Source organism: Dermacentor albipictus, chromosome 3 (assembly GCF_038994185.2).
Source record: "Dermacentor albipictus isolate Rhodes 1998 colony chromosome 3, USDA_Dalb.pri_finalv2, whole genome shotgun sequence".
Taxonomy (NCBI): Eukaryota; Metazoa; Arthropoda; class Arachnida; order Ixodida; family Ixodidae; genus Dermacentor; species Dermacentor albipictus.
Genome location: NC_091823.1, coordinates 19,553,231 through 19,570,498, shown reverse-complemented (window position 1 = coordinate 19,570,498; position 17,268 = coordinate 19,553,231). Strand labels below are relative to the sequence as shown.

The window sequence follows — 17,268 nt, the reverse complement described above, 5'->3', positions numbered from 1 at the left end:
CACGCTTAACACGGCTGGGTTCCAACGGACTCGGTGGCGCAACGGTAGCGCGTCTGACTCCAGATCAGAAGGTTGCGTGTTCGAATCACGTCCGGGTCAAAATTTTTTTTTCAATATTGCTCCTTTTTTTTTCTCCTTTTTTTAATGTAAGACAATATAGTTCTCTTTTTTTTTCATTTAGCAATCGTGCTCTATATACACCGTCAGTCTTGCGACTGAGACCGATAATAATAAACGCACGTCGCATAGATTTGCCAGTCCATTACTCAGTCGATTTACCGCCCTCTCGAATAATTCTTTATATATCCTAGCAAATATTTATCCACGGTAATACTATAATAGACAGCAGTTAATAGTATCACAATAGGTACATAGCTCCTCACAATGTATTGCTTGTTGCTGATCAGGTATGCATATCCTAGTACGCCGTGCATTTACTGCTCATTCGAGAGCCACCTTTTGCTGCCGGTTGAGTGTAATCATGACAACATTGCGTTTTCTTGCTAGCAAAAAATTAGCTCACGTTTTCTATTTGCTGTGGACCTGACGCGTAACATAACTCGTAGAAACAACGACAGAACCAGCCATGCGATGGTGTTCTGGAACCGAAACCAGCTGGCACTGCTGCCATCCAGGATAAGTATAACTCGTTAACAACGTAGTAATAAAAAGCAGGGTACAAGAAATCACACCTATTATTGGTATCTGCATTTTTTAATTCTTTTTTATCAGTGGCAATTGTGTACTTGACTTAGCCGTCAGATCGGCTTTGCTAGCTTGACTGTCTTGGCGACTGCTTCAACATTAGCCACCGTATCAACATGGCGCACGTTGATTTCAGCTGCTGCTCATCGCCTGCGGCAGATGTAATTGCTCATGCGCTGGCCAATCAAGTTAACCACAAAGACATCCAGTCTATAATACAGTGTCAGAAGCAAGTGTAAGTATTATGTGTATTCATGATTTTGACGCAGATGCGATCCTAAGCTAGGCGTGGAAACTCTGCGCCGCTCGTACTGAATTGATGTGTAGCCTCTGTAGATGTATGTACTTTTTATTACTTATATGCAGCCACACAGCTGCATGAATAGCGGTTATGATTCACTACTTCGCTCTATGTCACATTGTTACCTCACCCAGTGGCAAGCGCACGCGATAGTTTATCCTAATGCACCTACTTGGTGTTTTTCGACCGCAACTTTCAGGCTAGGGAGACTTGAGAAGACAAATGAGATGTTGATCAACTGCAACGCACTCTCTGCAACACGCTTCGCCGTCGCTAGCCAAGACTTGAAAAAGCACACGCAGCTCCTGTTTGATCTCAAGAAAGACTTAGATTCTGTCTTCAAGCGAATTAGGTGCGTAAGAAGGCTTTTTCTGTACGCGTGCAGAGGTGCTATACATGTATATAAACAGTCTGGAGGAACAATGAAGTCGGGCGCACCGTGTATCATACGTTTCTTTTTTTTAAATACCAGGTTCTTGAAGATGAAACTCTCACAGCAGTACACAGCAGCATTCACAGGTGAGTACAAATCCTGTTTACCTTTTGATGTTGCGCAGCTTGTTTTCTTATTACTGATTATCGGGAGCCATGCCAAACATGTGTTACGATCTGTCTTGGAACAGAATGGCAATATTCGCCGTAGTGATACCGGAATAAAGGAATGTGTTAATTTAAATCAGGCAGGTGAAGCTAATATATGCACTGCAGTTCTCGTTGACAGCGGCAAGTTCACTTCGAGAAAGTTGGTAGTTCTCTTACTCTTTCTTCATCGTACCAGTTTTCTTTAGCGTTTAATCAGTGAATGAATAAAAGAATGATTTACGTTGCATTTAATCTAGTTTTTGTGTTTACATGGTTGTTGCATTGAAAATAAGGGCATCTTAAGATCACCAGCTGAAGTTGCACCATTATACTTGCGAAACAATGCAGCTATATTATGACGCTTTCAACTGCTGTCACCTGCAGCGTGCAACACTGTGTTCTATGCTGTCGATGAAGAAGATGAGCCTGAAGAGAGGCATCCGCCCAGCAGAGGCCAGCCAGAGAAACCAGCAGACACCACAGGGAAACAGAAGCATGTCTGTGCTCAACTGGAGGACACTCACAGTGGTTCTTCACCACAAAGCTCAGCCACTTCATACAACAGTGAAAACTCCTAGGCATAGAGTGGCAGTGATGTTACACTTCCTACACTGTTTCTTGTGTAAGTGCTGAAGTGTGTGATAAATCCAAGGGGCAGCCCCTACACTAGCCAAAGCAGGACGACAAGAAGCTTATAGAGAATCCAAGTTTCTACAGGTGTGTGTGTGCGTGCATATGATTTGAATTGTTTCTTTGTGAATAGTGTAAATACATGTGTTGTACAAATACAAATGGAAAAACTTATCCTACCACTGGCCAGAGGACTTGCGTGGTTTATGCGTTCAGTTGTGAGGCAGCCTGTCTGCCGAAACTGATGATGAGGCTGATTGAGTGGCATGTTGTGTCAATCTGAAATGCAAAAGGAACAACATAAGCATCCTCACTGTGTAGCGACCAGCAATTTGGTGCCATAGTATATGTCTGGACAACCCAGTAGCAATGTGATGGGGCCTGTGGAACAATAGTATCAATTTTATTATGACAACATGACATTGAAAGGATGTTCAAGGGAAATATCAAGTTAGGCTGGATTAGGGGCTGACATGTCTAGAATGTCCAGTTGGTCAGATTCAGTGTGGGTGGGGCACTGGCAAGCCAGAAAAGAGACGGAAGCAAAACAAAAGGTGGTCGCAGTGTCACATTAAGATTTGCGCACCAGGTCTCCATGACAATATTCGGTTGTGCTAGTTTCTATTTAGAGCTAATTAATTGTTGAGTATAAATTATTACATAGCATAGCATAGCCTTAGAGCTTTATGGAGCTTTTGGGAACATATGCTGTATACCAGAGCAGCCAACTACGTAAAAACACTTCTTTATTACATTGTAATTAGGACTGCCTACCAAGTGAAAAAGGTTTTGTCTTGTTGCTTTAATTCTATGACTTCCTTTTAGATATTCAGCTCCCCGCAAGTTTCTTAAAGAGTGTTCAAGTTAATGCTTGCAGTTAATTTCAGTTTCATACAGTAATGCTTCTGCCAGATGGTTAGCTTTGATTGTTGTAGAAGGCAGTTGGCATTAAAATGATATTGTGTGACTAAAGCACAAAACATGTGTGAGTGCAGCAGAACCAAAGCAAAATATTGTTACATCTATAAAACTATTTACACAGTGTATATACAAGGTGTATATAGACAGCAGCCGAGGAGCCCGAGAAGCTGTTGCCACTTCGTCGTCTTCGCCATCGACGACCTTGTTCTCTTTTGCCACTGTAACACGACCCCTGGCAGAAAAAGAACAGTCCTGGTACTTCAGATGGAGCCGTCGGTGAGGGCATAGTAAGGCTTAAGCCGAGAGACCTGTACGACATCAGGTGATGTGGAACCGGGTGGCATGACGGAGGTCTCTGGGATTATCTCGCAAGTGACATTGGTCGCTTGACGTAAAACACGGTAAGGGCCTTTGGAGCGCGGAAGGAGTTTCTGAAGACCAGAAGGTTGAATGCATCGTCCACAATGCCTTTGATAATATGTCCAACCTTGTCCGCCTCTGGCATGGACATGTCGATTTTATGACAGAGGGCTAGGACGTCCTGAATGTAGGAGACATACGACTTGGTAGCAATTTGGGCACGCATGGCGAGTTGTTGCTTGGCAGCTAGTTGTCGACCGGTCGAATTACCAACAACGGCGGACAGCTTCTCTTTGAACAAGTTCGAGCTGGTTAGCTCTTCCTCGTGTGTGTACAACCACGTTCGCAATGTTCGGTCGAGGTAGAACACGACATTGGCCAGCATTATGGTCGGATCCCACCTGCTCACCTTGCTGACGTGCTCATACATCTTCAACCATTCTTCCATGTCAACACCATCGAGGCCGGTGAACTTGCCGGGCTCTTGCAGCTGAGGTAGAGCAACGTACTGGGTACGTGTAGTTGGAATTGCTGCTGCAGATGCGGCGCCTTCCACTGGAAGCATGGTCGTAGGCTGGGTGCGACGTCTGCCGCAAAGCTCTGTGGCGAAGTCACGTACCCCGCACGTCGACCAAAATGTCACATGTATAAAACTATTTACACAATGTATTTACAAAGTGTATACAGACAGCAGCCAAGGATCCCAAGAGGCTGTTGCCACTTCGTCGTCTTCACCGTCGACGACCTTGTGCCACCGTAACAATATGCTTGAAAATGACATGTAGGTCTCAATTCCAGTAGACTCAAGTACACTCAAAGATGTCTGTGTGGTGGTGGTATGACACTAGTACATTTAAAGCTTCACGGTTGCACTGTTTAATTTAGTGATACAATAGACAGCTTGACCATTTTGAACATCTCAACACATAACTAGCACAAGCTGGATTCTCTTAGAAGCTTTAATTTCTGTTGCTTACAGTCCTTTCGTCGACGAAGAATGGCTATTGACTATTTCTGCCTTAATTACTTGCGTTTGTTGGCATTGAGAAAAATCCAAAATATTTCATCATCGTCATCATCAGCCTGGCTACGCCCACTGCAGGGCAAAGGCCTCTACCATACTTCTCCAACTACCCCGGTCATGTGCTAATTGTGGGCATGTTGTCCCTGCAAACTTCTTAATCTCATCCGCCCACCCAACTTTCTGCCGTCCCCTGCTACCCTTCCCTTCTCTTGGAATCCAATCCGTGACCCTTAATGACCATCAGTTATCTTCCCTCCTCATTACATGTCCTGCCCATGCCCATTTCTTTTTCTTGATTTCAACTAAGATGTCATTAATTCACGTTTGTTCCTTCACCCAATCTGCTCTTTTCTTATCCCTTAACGTTACACCCATCATTCTTCTTTCCACAGCTCGTTGTGTCGTCCTCAATTTAAGTAGAACCCTTTACGTAAGCCTCCAGGTTTCTGCCCCGTACGTGAGTACTGGTAAGACACAGCTGTCATACACTTTTCTTTTGAGGGATAATGGCAACCTGCTGTTCGTGGTCTAAGAATGCCTACCAAACGCACCCCAGCCCATTCTTATTCTTCTGATTATTTCAGTCTCATGATCTGGATCCAGAGTCACCACCTGCCCTAAGTAGATGTATTCCCCTACCACTTCCAATGCCTCGCTACCTATCGTAAACTGCTGTTCTCTTCTGAGACTGTTAAACATTACTTTAGTTTGCTGCAGATTAATTTTTAGACCCACCCTTCTGCTTTGCCTCTCCAGGTCAGTGAGCATGCATTGCAATTGGTTCCGAGTTACTAAGCAAGGCAATATCATCAGCGAATCACAAATTACTGAGGTATTCTCCATTAACTCTTATCCCCAATTATTCCCAATCCAAGTCTCTGAATACCTCCTGTAAACACACTGTGAATAGCATTGGAGAGATCATATCTCCCTGCCTGACGCCTTTCTTTATTGGGATTTTGTTGCTTTCCTTATGGAGGACTACGGTGGCTGTGGAGCCGCTATAGATATCTTTCAGTATTTTTACGTACGGCTTCTCTACACCCTGATTCCGTAATGCCTGCATGACTGCTGAAGTTTCGACTGAAATGCTTTCTTGTAATCGATGAAAGCTATATATAAGTGTTGGTTATATTCTGCACATTTCCTTATCAACTGATTATCGCCTAATAGGGTCTGTTGTTGAGTAGCCTTTACGAAATCCTGCCTGGTCCTTTGGTCCTGCCTAGTTTTGGAGTCCCAAAATATTTCACAGCCCTAAAATCGTTTTCTTGAAGTGAAACAAGCCGCATTAAGCATATTTTTGATGATGGAATGTGTGTAGGAAGTTGTTTTAGATCTGTCCAATGATGTTGGCATATTGTCTGTAGATATGCCCTGTGGTTGCACTTCGTAAAGTGCATATAAGCTTCAATTTTTTTTTCTCTGTACAATGTATGTATTTGTACAGTTCTTGGTGATTGAAATACGATACTCAGACCTCATGACAACTGGAACTTTTTGCGCCACCGATGAAAGCTGGGTTATTGCCAGGAACCAAATTCAGTAGCAATCCTTCAAAACATCTCTTTATTTGCATCATATACCACAGTACATCAGCTCGGTGTGCCCAGCGATCACCCAATGGCGCAAAAAGTGCCAACAGCCATGTGGTCTGACTATCGTGTTTCAATCGCTCAGCACTGTACGTTGCAGTGCCACAGTGGGTATTTGTGCTCAGCTGATGCAAGAGCAAATGAAAGAAGAGGCTTTACATGCATCCCCACATGATATCATTAAAATGTTCATTCTTAAGCACACTGCATACTGCACATTTTTTGCTAGGGCAGTAGTAGTTAGGACGGCAAGGTGTATTCTATTTAAGTTCAGTGACATAACCATTGTAGGAAGGGAGGAGTAGGGGCTTCACCGTGAGTGGCCACAGTGGACTCTTGCCCTTGCTGTGGGGTCTCTGTTCCATCTGAGAGCTTCAATTCTTTGAGAGGAAAGCACTTACTGGCACCTCTGAGATCTTCGAAGCATAAGCAGTGCTGCCAGAGCTTCAATTTTTGGCATACACTCTTTTTTTAAAAACAGTTCACGCACTATAGAACGTATCTTTGTCCCACAATTGTAATCGGCATCTCTCTTTCTTTCGCTTCCTTTTGTGGAAACTCTGCCCTCTCTACTTTCCTGTCAAGAATGGAAATCATGCTGATAATAGCCCTAAGAATTTCTGGAAAACCCTCTTCCTTTCAGATTGCACTGATATTCCGCCACTGGTCCATAATTTCGGTATGTCTGTAGCACGGGAGCATTGTGCCCCGGTCTTTAACAAGTCCTTTACAGCCACATTCACGAATGAAACCATTCCAATATGCTGTTACCGGCAGAATTAGATTATCAGTACATGGCTCTTATTACTATAACAACCTCTGGCATTGCTTAATTAATTAGTAGCCTCAAGATATCGACTAGTTGTGGCTTTGATGGCATTAACTCTAATATCTTAAAACATACAGTCCTCCCTTTCAGTTTTATCCTTAGCCATATATTTCAGCAGTCACTCTCCACAGGGGAGCTTCCACAGGGCTGGAAAGTTAACAGAATCATACCCATCTTCAAGTGTGGTGACAAGCACTGTAACTACCGCCAGTATCACTAACAAGTGTTCCCTGTAAATTGCTTGAACATATCATTTTCTAATGCTGTTCACCGCTTAGAAAGTAATAACTTCTTTTAAAAATTTCAGCATGGCTTTAGGAAAAGACTCATGCGAGGCACAACTAACTGAATTTACTATTGATCTTTTTCAAAGCATGGGCACAAACACACATTGAGACAGATTTCCTATATACAAATTTTTCTAAAGCGTTTGATTTCATTGCTCACTGTTACCTTATAGCTAAACTCTCATGCTTAAATCTCAATTCATTAATAATATCTTGAATAAGGAATCTTTTGTCACTTAAAAAGCTCATCACTATCATTGATAACTACTACTCCCTTCTCAGTAGCATAACATCTGGTGTACCACAGGGAAATGTCCTTGGACCCTTACTCTTTTTAATATTCAGTCATGACATATTTGAAATTGCGTCAACCATTTGACTATTCTCTGACGATCGCGTTATTTGTGATCAAATCCACTCACCCGCTGATCACGTCTCACTTTAAAAAAGGTCTTGATCATGTAACTAACGAGTGCTTAGCTGTGCATATGACCCTGAATACTGATAAATGCAAACTAATGACATTTACTGGTAAACATTCATCTTCCACCTTGAGCTAGGCACTTGACAACAGCCTCGTTGCCTGTGCATCTTTATACAAGTACCTTGGCATTCTAACACCAAGCTTATCATGGTCTGCCCACATTGAAAAAATAACAGGTAACTCTTTGTGCACCTTGGTTAACTAAAACACAACCTTCGTGGTGCTCCTTCCTTCATGAAAAAGCTTGCGTATTAGACATTTGTCTAACCCCTGCTAGAATTCTTGGCAATAATTTGCTCACCTCACCAGGCATACTAATCGACATTCTCAACTCCATCCAAAACCATGCTGCACACTTTATTGCCAGAGATTACAGTCCAAATTCGAGCATAACTAGCATTCAGTTGTCATTGTCACTACCCTCTTTTGAATCATGCCAGAATGTAGCTTTGCTTTGTCTGCCACATAAGATCATTCATAGTAAGCACCCATCCACCGTGCCACACGTTCATCCATCCCTTACATCTTTGGTCGGATTAATCCATTTAACGCATCTCCTTGCCACATGCCATTAAACATTGGAATGGTCTGCCTGATAACAATGCTGACATTAACAATCCTGTAACCTTCAGAGCAAAAATCATTGCAATATTTGGCTAGTGTTCAATTCCTTCTTTTTTCCTGTGTACATAACTCATTAATATATCTAATTATAAAAGAGTGGTATTAACTGTATAAACTTGCATTCTAATAAGTGTTTTTAACCTTACTAGGATTACTTAATTTCTGCTCTTACCTGCCGTGGTTGCTCAGTGGCTATGGTGTTGGGCTGCTGAGCACGAGGTTGCGGGATCGAATCCCGGCCACGGCGGCCGCATTTGTGTACTTAGATTTAGGTGCACGTTAAAGAACCCCAGATGGTCAAAATTTCCGGAGTCCTCCACTACGGCGTGCCTCATAATCAGAAAGTGGTTTTGGCACGTAAAACCCCAAATATTATTATTATCATTAATTTCTGCTCTTCACTCAAAATATTGTATCTTAAGTATTTCATGTTGTTTATATTTATAATAGGGCTGGGCATTAAATAAACATTTTAATCAGGTTAATCAGTAGCTTTCATGTTATTAATTAATTAGTAGGATTTGTAGATTTACATACGTAAGCGGAAAAAGAAAGCAAAGCCGGTGATTTGTCACGCTACATACAGCTAAAAGAGCCTTTAGTGTTACTTGGGCGACAGTCTGTGCAAATGGACATTCAATTTTACAAGTGCTGCGTTGAGTCAAGCTCGCATTTTGCTGGTGCCTTTAATGTGTAGATCATCTCTCTTTCTCAAAAAGTGAAATTTCTCAAAAAATGAAAAGGGGCAGCATCTGTTTTAGTGCTGCTCCACGCCTACTCTCAGTTTGATGCAATTGAAAATTTGTTACAGAAAAAGTAACTCTAGGAGGTCCCATAGCCATAGACAATAAATACAAAGAAGAAGTACACTTAATGCGGTTAACAGCAGTAGCAATCCTATGAAACAGAAAGTATTAACAAAAAAAGTCATGACATGGTAATAACAATAAAGTATAAACATAGAAGGCAGATCCTGGAAGTATTATTGCACATGCAGAAGCGTAAAATAGACAACACAATCACTTTCCCAACAAGTGGTGACGAAGCTTCCTCTTAAATAAATGAATGGAAGGAGATGATTTAATGGAGGGCGGTAGTGAATTCCATATTGATGTTGCCAAAAATTTTGCAGTAAATTTGCTGTAGTTAATCCTTGGTTTCGGTTGCAGGTAGTTATTAGGGTGTGAAAATCGAGTGCCAGCGAAATGTTAGGTTTGGTCTTTTGCTGTCAGTGAAATTGGTAATTCTCATCAACAAGATTTATACGTCAGGACACCAAGAGAATAGTTATTTAAATCCACTACTGACAAAATATTATATGTGTGAAGTAATGGCTAGGCACTAGATGAAAAATGGCTGTAAGTGATTAGTCTCAAAGCTTCGTTTTGTGTGTGCTGCGGGGGCGCCAAGTGAGTTACGTAGGTATTGCCCCAAGAAGAAATGCAGCAAGAGATGTGGCTGTGAAGGAATGCTTAGTAGAGGGAAATTAATATACGTACAGGAAAATAGGGGCGGACTTTCATTAGTATTCTGATACCCTATGCCGCTTTAAGGGTTAATAAAGATATGCGAGTTGTAAATTTGAAATTATTGTCAAGTTAAACTCCAAGAAATGTTGCATGGTCAACAGCTTGAAGAGAAGTCGGACCATGTTAATGCATAGCTTCTCCCGTACGCTTTTTGCGAGGATGAAAAAATTAATATTTTCGATTTAGCAACATTTGTGTTGAGCATATTATCTCTGCACCAATTAACTATTTTAGCCACGTCAGCATTAAGGTAAGATATTAGCGATTCCAAACGTGTGTTAGAGGAATAAATTGTTGTGTCATCAGCATATAAAGTACAACTAGAATGTGTAATGTATTCTGGAAGTTCATTGATGTACACGAGATATAAAATTGTTCCTAGTATTGAGCATTGTGGAACCCCTATCTTAGTTAGTTTGGTACGAGAATGAGTATCAGAATTAGAGACAACATGTTTTCGATCATGTAAATAACTTAGAATTAGGGAAAGTGCTGGACCACAGACACCAACAGCGTTTAGTTTAGCAAAAAAGTATGTCATGATTCAATGAATCGAAAGCTTTAGAAAAATAAATAAACAAGGTACCAGCCAATTTACCTGTGTCAATGGCTGTTTTAAGATGATCAGTTAAAGTAATAAGCGGTAATTCAGTCTAGTAACCAGCTCGAAAGCCAAATTGATTAGATGACAAAATACTGAACTTTGTGAAATAGCTAGTTAGAAGTACTACAAATAATTTTTCAGTTACCTTGTCGAAAAATGATAAAATAGATATAAGGTGGTAGTTTAACAACTAATTTTTGCTACCCTATTTGAAAACAAGAATACCTTTGGCGATTTTTAAGCAGCTAGGAAAGGTGCCAGTTTTAAAAATTAGATTTATTATGTGTGAGAGTGTGTCACTGATAAGATGAGCTATAAGCTTTACACGAGATGAGTTAGTTATCTAAACCAACTCCCGTGCTTTTAAGCTCAGAATGGTCATGCGCACTTATTCTGGGGAAACTGGACAAAGAAAATAACTGTGTGGCAGACGATGATAAGCCTTGTCGATGTGAACTGAAAGACGTGTCTGGTCGGGGCAAAATGAATCGACAAAGGCGTTAGCAATGACTGAAGAAATATTAAAGGTTTGTTCACCAACTTGAATAGCAGTTAAGGCGGGGTTTGGCGATATTCTATTTAAAAACTCATTGATAATTTTCCACTGTTCTTTAGAATCGTTGCCAGCACGGTCAATTTCCTTTTCATAATACTCTTCTTTAGCGTTTTTAAGAAGCCTACTCAAGATATTCGAGTAGCACTTGCACAAAATGAGTCAACAGCATCAAATTAAATGGCTTCTTTCTGTTTTTTTATAAAGATTACCTTTTCTGCGCACGCATTTGAGAAGATTGTCAGTCATTTACGGACAACGAGGTAAAGCGAACCTTTTCTGACTCGTGGTTATTGTGGTTGATTCGGAAGTAGCATTAGAAATCAGATTACAAAGCAATTCGAAGGTGATTTCTGGATCATATTGCAATATAACCGGGTTCCAATTAACATCGGTGATTTTCCTAACAAATGAAGTTTTGTCGATATATTTTCTTTTAACATGCATATCCTGAATATTCATATTACAATTTATACGCACGAATATTGGATAATGATCACTTAGTGAAACTTCAATGACACCAGATCCAGGAGTAATCATGAGGTTCGACACTGCGTGGTCAGTTAGCGTGTCCGGACCATTAATATTTCGCCGAGTAGGTACAGTTACAAGTGATTCGAGGCCCTCTCCATTCTGGGTATCTGTATAAGCAGTGTATGATGAACTGTGAACATCTAAAAGGTTAATATTGATGTCACCCAAAATAATGATGTTTTTACATTCTATCGATAGCGTATGCAAAATGTGGTTTAGTTCTAAACAAAAATCATTAATGGATGACAAAGGCGACCGATAAATAGAACCAACCACTAAATTCTTGGCGTCAATATCGAGAATTGGCGCATTCAGCTCAGTCCACACTGATTTGTAATTTACTTGATTAATTGTTAAGTCCTGACGCCTGGAATATTCTAACTCTGATCAAATTAAAACAGCTGCGCTGCCATGACTGCTGTCACTCTGATGACAGTATTCTGGTGTATAAGATGAAAAAGAGTACAAGTTGTTATCGGCTTCGCTGAGCCAGGTCTCACTTACACATATGATCAAGAAGTGGTGTTGACACTATGATAGGAAATTATAAATGTCATCAAAATGTTTCCGTAAGCTGCGTGCATTAAAATCTACGAGGGAACGGCAAGGAGGTTTAAGGTAAGAATCTAGTTCGGACGGTGTGAAGTATGAAGCCATAAGGGGTGTGTTGAGGACGGATTGACATTATGCACGTGATTCAGGTTAAGAGATAACAGAGAGGTCCGCTTCACAGTTAATTTCGGCAAACTCGGCTGTCTTCGGACTTGTGCGCGTTAATACGGCAATTCTTAGTCCAGAAGAAGCGCCATCCTTTTTCTTTCTTGAGCGCTAAGGCCTGAGCAAACAGCCTCTTGTTGTCAGGTGTAAGGTGTTCGTTAATGAAGATGGGCCCCGCATTCTCTCTAGCGAAACCATGACTACCAGTATCCATCCTGCCGTTGCGAGCCTTTGCCAGAAAACCTGGCAATAATATTTTGATTACCTGATTTAGTGGGCACACAATGCGCTATCTCGATCTCAACCGGAGCAAGAGAGCATGCCGCCTTATCGGCGATTGCAGTTACAATAGAAATGTAGTTTTCATCCTTTGTAAATGGTATTCCTTTGATCTCAACATTGTTGATTCTGGAATATTGTTCCATCTTGGTTAGCCTTTTCTTTAAGGGCTTCATTTTCTGACTTCAGAGCCTTGTTTGATGCCGATAACTCAGCTTGGTGGGCACGCGTGTTCTCGACAATTTCATTTAGCATGGTCAGACTTCTATTCATGCCACAAACTCGTTCTCATTCAAGCATTGAAGGAAAATATATGATGCCTTTGGTTATACCCCCTTTTACTGGCTGAGAAAGAATGACACACACATGTGTGCTAGAACACACGAGGCAGAATAGGACAATTAAGCATTTTACCTGATTTTGCCGCAAGTGCAGCGTTCCCATGTGTGGTCACAACCGGTACTCATTCCTTTCCTTGTTGATCATCAAGAGAAGCGGGAATGTCAATGCCAGTGCTTGCCTGGATTTGGTCATGTGAGCATAATTGATTAATTGTGATAGAAAAAGTTTGTCATGGTTAAAGCTTTTATAAATTAGTCAGAAGGTCAATCTGTCAATTGCCAAGCCCAAATTTATCACATTGTGCAACTTGTTTTAGGTCCTTTGTTATTAGGAGACCCCCCCACTTTGCTGTGTCTGGAGCCTGTGAGGTACATGAATAAATGAATGAATTAATAAATAAATGTGCATGCCATTTGTGACCTGACACTGCCTTGCACATAGCGTTAAAGGGTATGCGCGCAAGATAGATGACTATTCATTTTTTATTGCTCTGTGACAAAGACACTTAAAAATGTTAACTGTTCTTGAAGTGTAGGCACAGCCTTCGTGCACAAACTGGTCCATGTGCTTTCAGAAAGTAGCTAGCCGGATAAAATAGGCGTTCGTTAGACAAGGATGAAAAGTACATGTATTTCACTAGCTGTTTGCATGTTCTGACACGGAATATAAGTAGTGATGAGAAAAAGCATTCTACTTTGACTTGAATTTAGGCTGCAGCTACTTGCAATTGACTTGCTATGCAACACTTTAAAGAAAATGCTGGAATGTGACATGTACTCAAGAAATGTTGTGTGCATGTAACATGCATACAAGTATCACGTTGAAGCAGATGTCAGCCTGAGTTTTTCTTTGGGGGAGGGGGTATCACTGCATTGCAATAAAACTATTTCTTGTTTTCACAGTGTTCTGTTGCATAGATTTAGTCACAGCTCATGGCAGCGTGTTATAAATGGTGTAATCATCCTATAACTATATTGCATATTGGCAAATAGTCAGCTAGAGCTTATCTTTCCATCATCTTACAACTAATATAATTATTTGCTGTAACTCCAGCATTAGTGATATGATAATGCATGCAATGTTTGTAATAAAAGGCAGAAGTAATCAGCTTTTCAAGGAGCTCCTAAAAGAGCAGTCTGGCATGTCCAAATGCATAGTCATATGCTTTGTCAATAATTTTCATCTTTCTTCATGTTCTTTAAGGTACCAGCTGTGTTCAATTCATCAACAATGCCAACATGTCATTGCACTGATGAGCAAAACTTTAATGAATGTGCATACTTGTATTCTGTTTTTGTCCAACTAAATTTTAATACAAGATCACATAGTGCATCCGAACTTTCATACCTTTGTAAAAACATGTGCTCACGGTTTTCATGGTGAAGTTCATTTTGATATTCATCGTCTGTCAACTATGAATTTGGAAGTTTAGCAAAGATGCAGTGCATTTCACCGTGTCTGTATTAGTGTAGGTAACAGCCATTCAGTGAAAAAACATTGCCTGATTAGTGATACCTTGATGCACTTAGATAGATTGTGAAGAAGGCTCCCCTGGTGGAGCCAAACGTTAAAATGCTTTTAAATCTTTTAGTCGGTATCCTGGCCTTTCCTTTTTGTGTACTAAGAAAGCTGGAAAGTTGAGTTATGCATTCAAAGGCAATTTGGAAGTCCGTATAAACAACCATTAGTGCTAAAGGAGTGTGAAGGAGATTCGTCTAGTCGAAGTCCATCAAATACAATGTCATCCTTGGCAAGTTGTGTGTGAGAATGGGGCATAGGGACTGTATAATTTACTGTGAGAGCCATGCTGGAGCAACATTTGATCAACATCAACTAGAAGTTGAATCACCGCCCAATTTTTTAATGCAACTACCATTCTTGGGGTACTTGACATACTTTATTGAGGTGATTGGCTGTCAGTCTGTGTGTGTAATCGTTTTCCCGCCATCCTGGGTGACTCCATGGGTAGTCAATGTTCGAACGGATAGCAAACCAGGCTGCTGTGCTGAGGGAACAGGATTTGAAAGCAACCATCAGACCAACTTGGGTCACTGGGTATGTGGCATAGTGTACCTAGTGCCACTCTTCGATGACCCTCTTTGACACCATCATGGGCCACCTGGGATGAGACAGTGGGTATATGTACCACTCTTCAATGAACCACTCTCTCTCTCTTTTTTAACACAGTATATGTGTGCCACTTGTCCTGCGCTGCTCTTCAGTGAACCTATTTGGTACCAACTTGGGTCACTGGCTATGTGCCAGTAGGTGAGCGTTGCTCCTCAATGAACGTCTCTAAGCTTGGGTAACCTGGTATGTGCCATTGGGAATGTGCTCCTTTACAATGAAGAAAAATACCCTTAGATTTTCAGATGATAGGTGGAATAGCACCCGCGCAACGCGTGGTCTTTACAGCAGCGCCCCTAGATGATGCAGATCACGCTACACATCGCTCCGTTTGCAGCGTGCCGCACGAGACAGATCCTACGCGCCAACCAGTACATAGCGAAATGAAAACACATATGCATCGGCCCTCAAATTTCGCATTAGGAAGAGTCGTTGAAGAGTCAAATTTCGCATTAGAAGTTGTTTCTCATTGCGCCGTCAGCTATTTTTGGCACCATCATTCAGTCACGCCGCCAACTAGGACGGATTTTCGCGTAATGGGTAATGTAATGCTTCCACATTACGGTGGCCGTAGATGGGTAGGTGCACCGTTTGCTGGGCGTGAAGCATAGTTTAGCGTTTCTCCGCTTCATGACGACAAACGTGGCGTTGCATATATGCGGTCAGAGCCCTGTCACAAGCGGTATAAGTCACAGCGGTATACATTTTAACTGCGGCACATTTAACATCGTATTTAAACAGGTGACATCATAGAGATTTACAAATTTCTGAATGCAGCGGGGCTCAGTGATTTCCGAAGGTAATGCACTTGCCCTGTCCGTCAGCTGTTTGTTTCCCCGTTTGAGGTGCAAAAACATAAGAGCTCTTAACGCTGTTTAATTCGGCACCACGTTAAAATTGAGTCTAGGAAGAGCTGCACAAATTAAGCACGGACTAAATAGCCCTTCATAAGTTCTTCTAAAAGAAGAGCTAGAGGTGAATTTTGTTTTACGAATAGGTATGTAGGTGCTGTATGCGAACATAATTCGCGCAGAGATTATCCTTGGTCTGAGGGAATGTAAAATAGAACCAAATAAGTATTGATATTCGAGCAATGAAACTCCATTGGCTTTGTTTCTTTGCCCGTATGGGGACTATTAAAAACAAGGTTTTGGGGGATTTTTGTCGAGCTGTACATGCACGTTTGCAATATAATTCAACCTTTCTTGTCAATAGAAATAAGCTTATTTTTCTCTGAAAAAGAAAAAGCTATTTCTTACCTTGTTTGACGATCTGCGATCAACTGTATGATCTATGAAGAGAGTAGCAGCTTAATTGTAGCATGCAAAATAATAGGTTGGACATTTGATGGTCGCATACGTAGATTTAAATGTAACAGTAATTCTGAGGTCCACGTCTAAAACAGCAACGCCAAACATTCAGATCAAACTATAGCCTTAAATGAAACACGGCACTGCATCACAGCACTCAATTCGTATGTAACGTACATAGCGTAAAATGCATTTTCTTTTCTGGGGTACGCTCAGGAGCAACGCACGTCTTCGCTCGTCACTAGGAAGTGCAGGCGAACAATGGATTAGCTTGATGATGCTGTTCGTAGGTTCAAGATTGTGCTGCTCACAAAGGCTTCAGTTGGAAAAAATAAAGAAAAATCTGCCAGCGGCAGTGCACACAACATTCGCTTTCTTGTGAATTGCGGCCGCTGCACTTGAAGCTGAATTTTATTCTCATTGTACCATACCCTAGTCACCTGCCATCTCCCTTTCCCTGTATCTCCCACTTCCCATTACCCCCAACAGGCTAGAGACACGCTTTCCAGGCCAACCTCTCCTCCTTTCTCTTCATTAAAGTCTACCCTTCCTCCTTTATTCTGCTATGTGGCTGTTGCTATTTATTGTCGTATTTGCCAAAAGGTCCTCAAGCTTCTCACACAGTATCATTTTGTCGACCGTCTCTCAACAGGTTCATTTCATCACTTGCGTACAAATACTCATTCTTCACTTGTTCAACACGCGTCATATTCATTCGCATCCTAGCTGTTTGCTTGAAGCGCGTGTGCATGTTTGGCTCACTGTCTCATCAAGATTATTTTAGCGACCGACATCGCATCGAAGTCTTGCTTATTCTTTCCGCGGGAGCTTTCTTCGGCTGGAGCGTCAAGTAGCATCGAAAGAACAGCGTCACTCATTAGCCGCAGGTGCACCCTCGGAATCTGCACAATACGCTGAATAATGTGTTCCT

At 41.4% G+C, this 17,268-nt stretch overlaps 1 protein-coding gene and 1 non-coding gene across 2 annotated transcripts; both read left to right on the top strand.

The window, feature by feature from the left end:
• The first annotated feature begins 27 nt into the window (after positions 1 to 27).
• TRNAW-CCA (transfer RNA tryptophan (anticodon CCA)) lies at positions 28 to 99 on the top strand. Its single transcript has one exon. It is a non-coding gene; the product is annotated as a tRNA-Trp (tRNA).
• Positions 100 to 784: 685 nt separating this feature from the next.
• On the top strand, positions 785 to 2,397 carry LOC139057282 (kxDL motif-containing protein CG10681). Its single transcript, XM_070535199.1, has 4 exons — positions 785 to 940; positions 1,206 to 1,358; positions 1,479 to 1,525; positions 1,973 to 2,397. Exons 1-4 carry the CDS (start codon positions 822 to 824, stop codon positions 2,164 to 2,166), a joined length of 513 nt encoding a protein of 170 aa, XP_070391300.1. The 5' UTR covers positions 785 to 821; the 3' UTR covers positions 2,167 to 2,397.
• Positions 2,398 to 17,268: the final 14,871 nt, after the last annotated feature.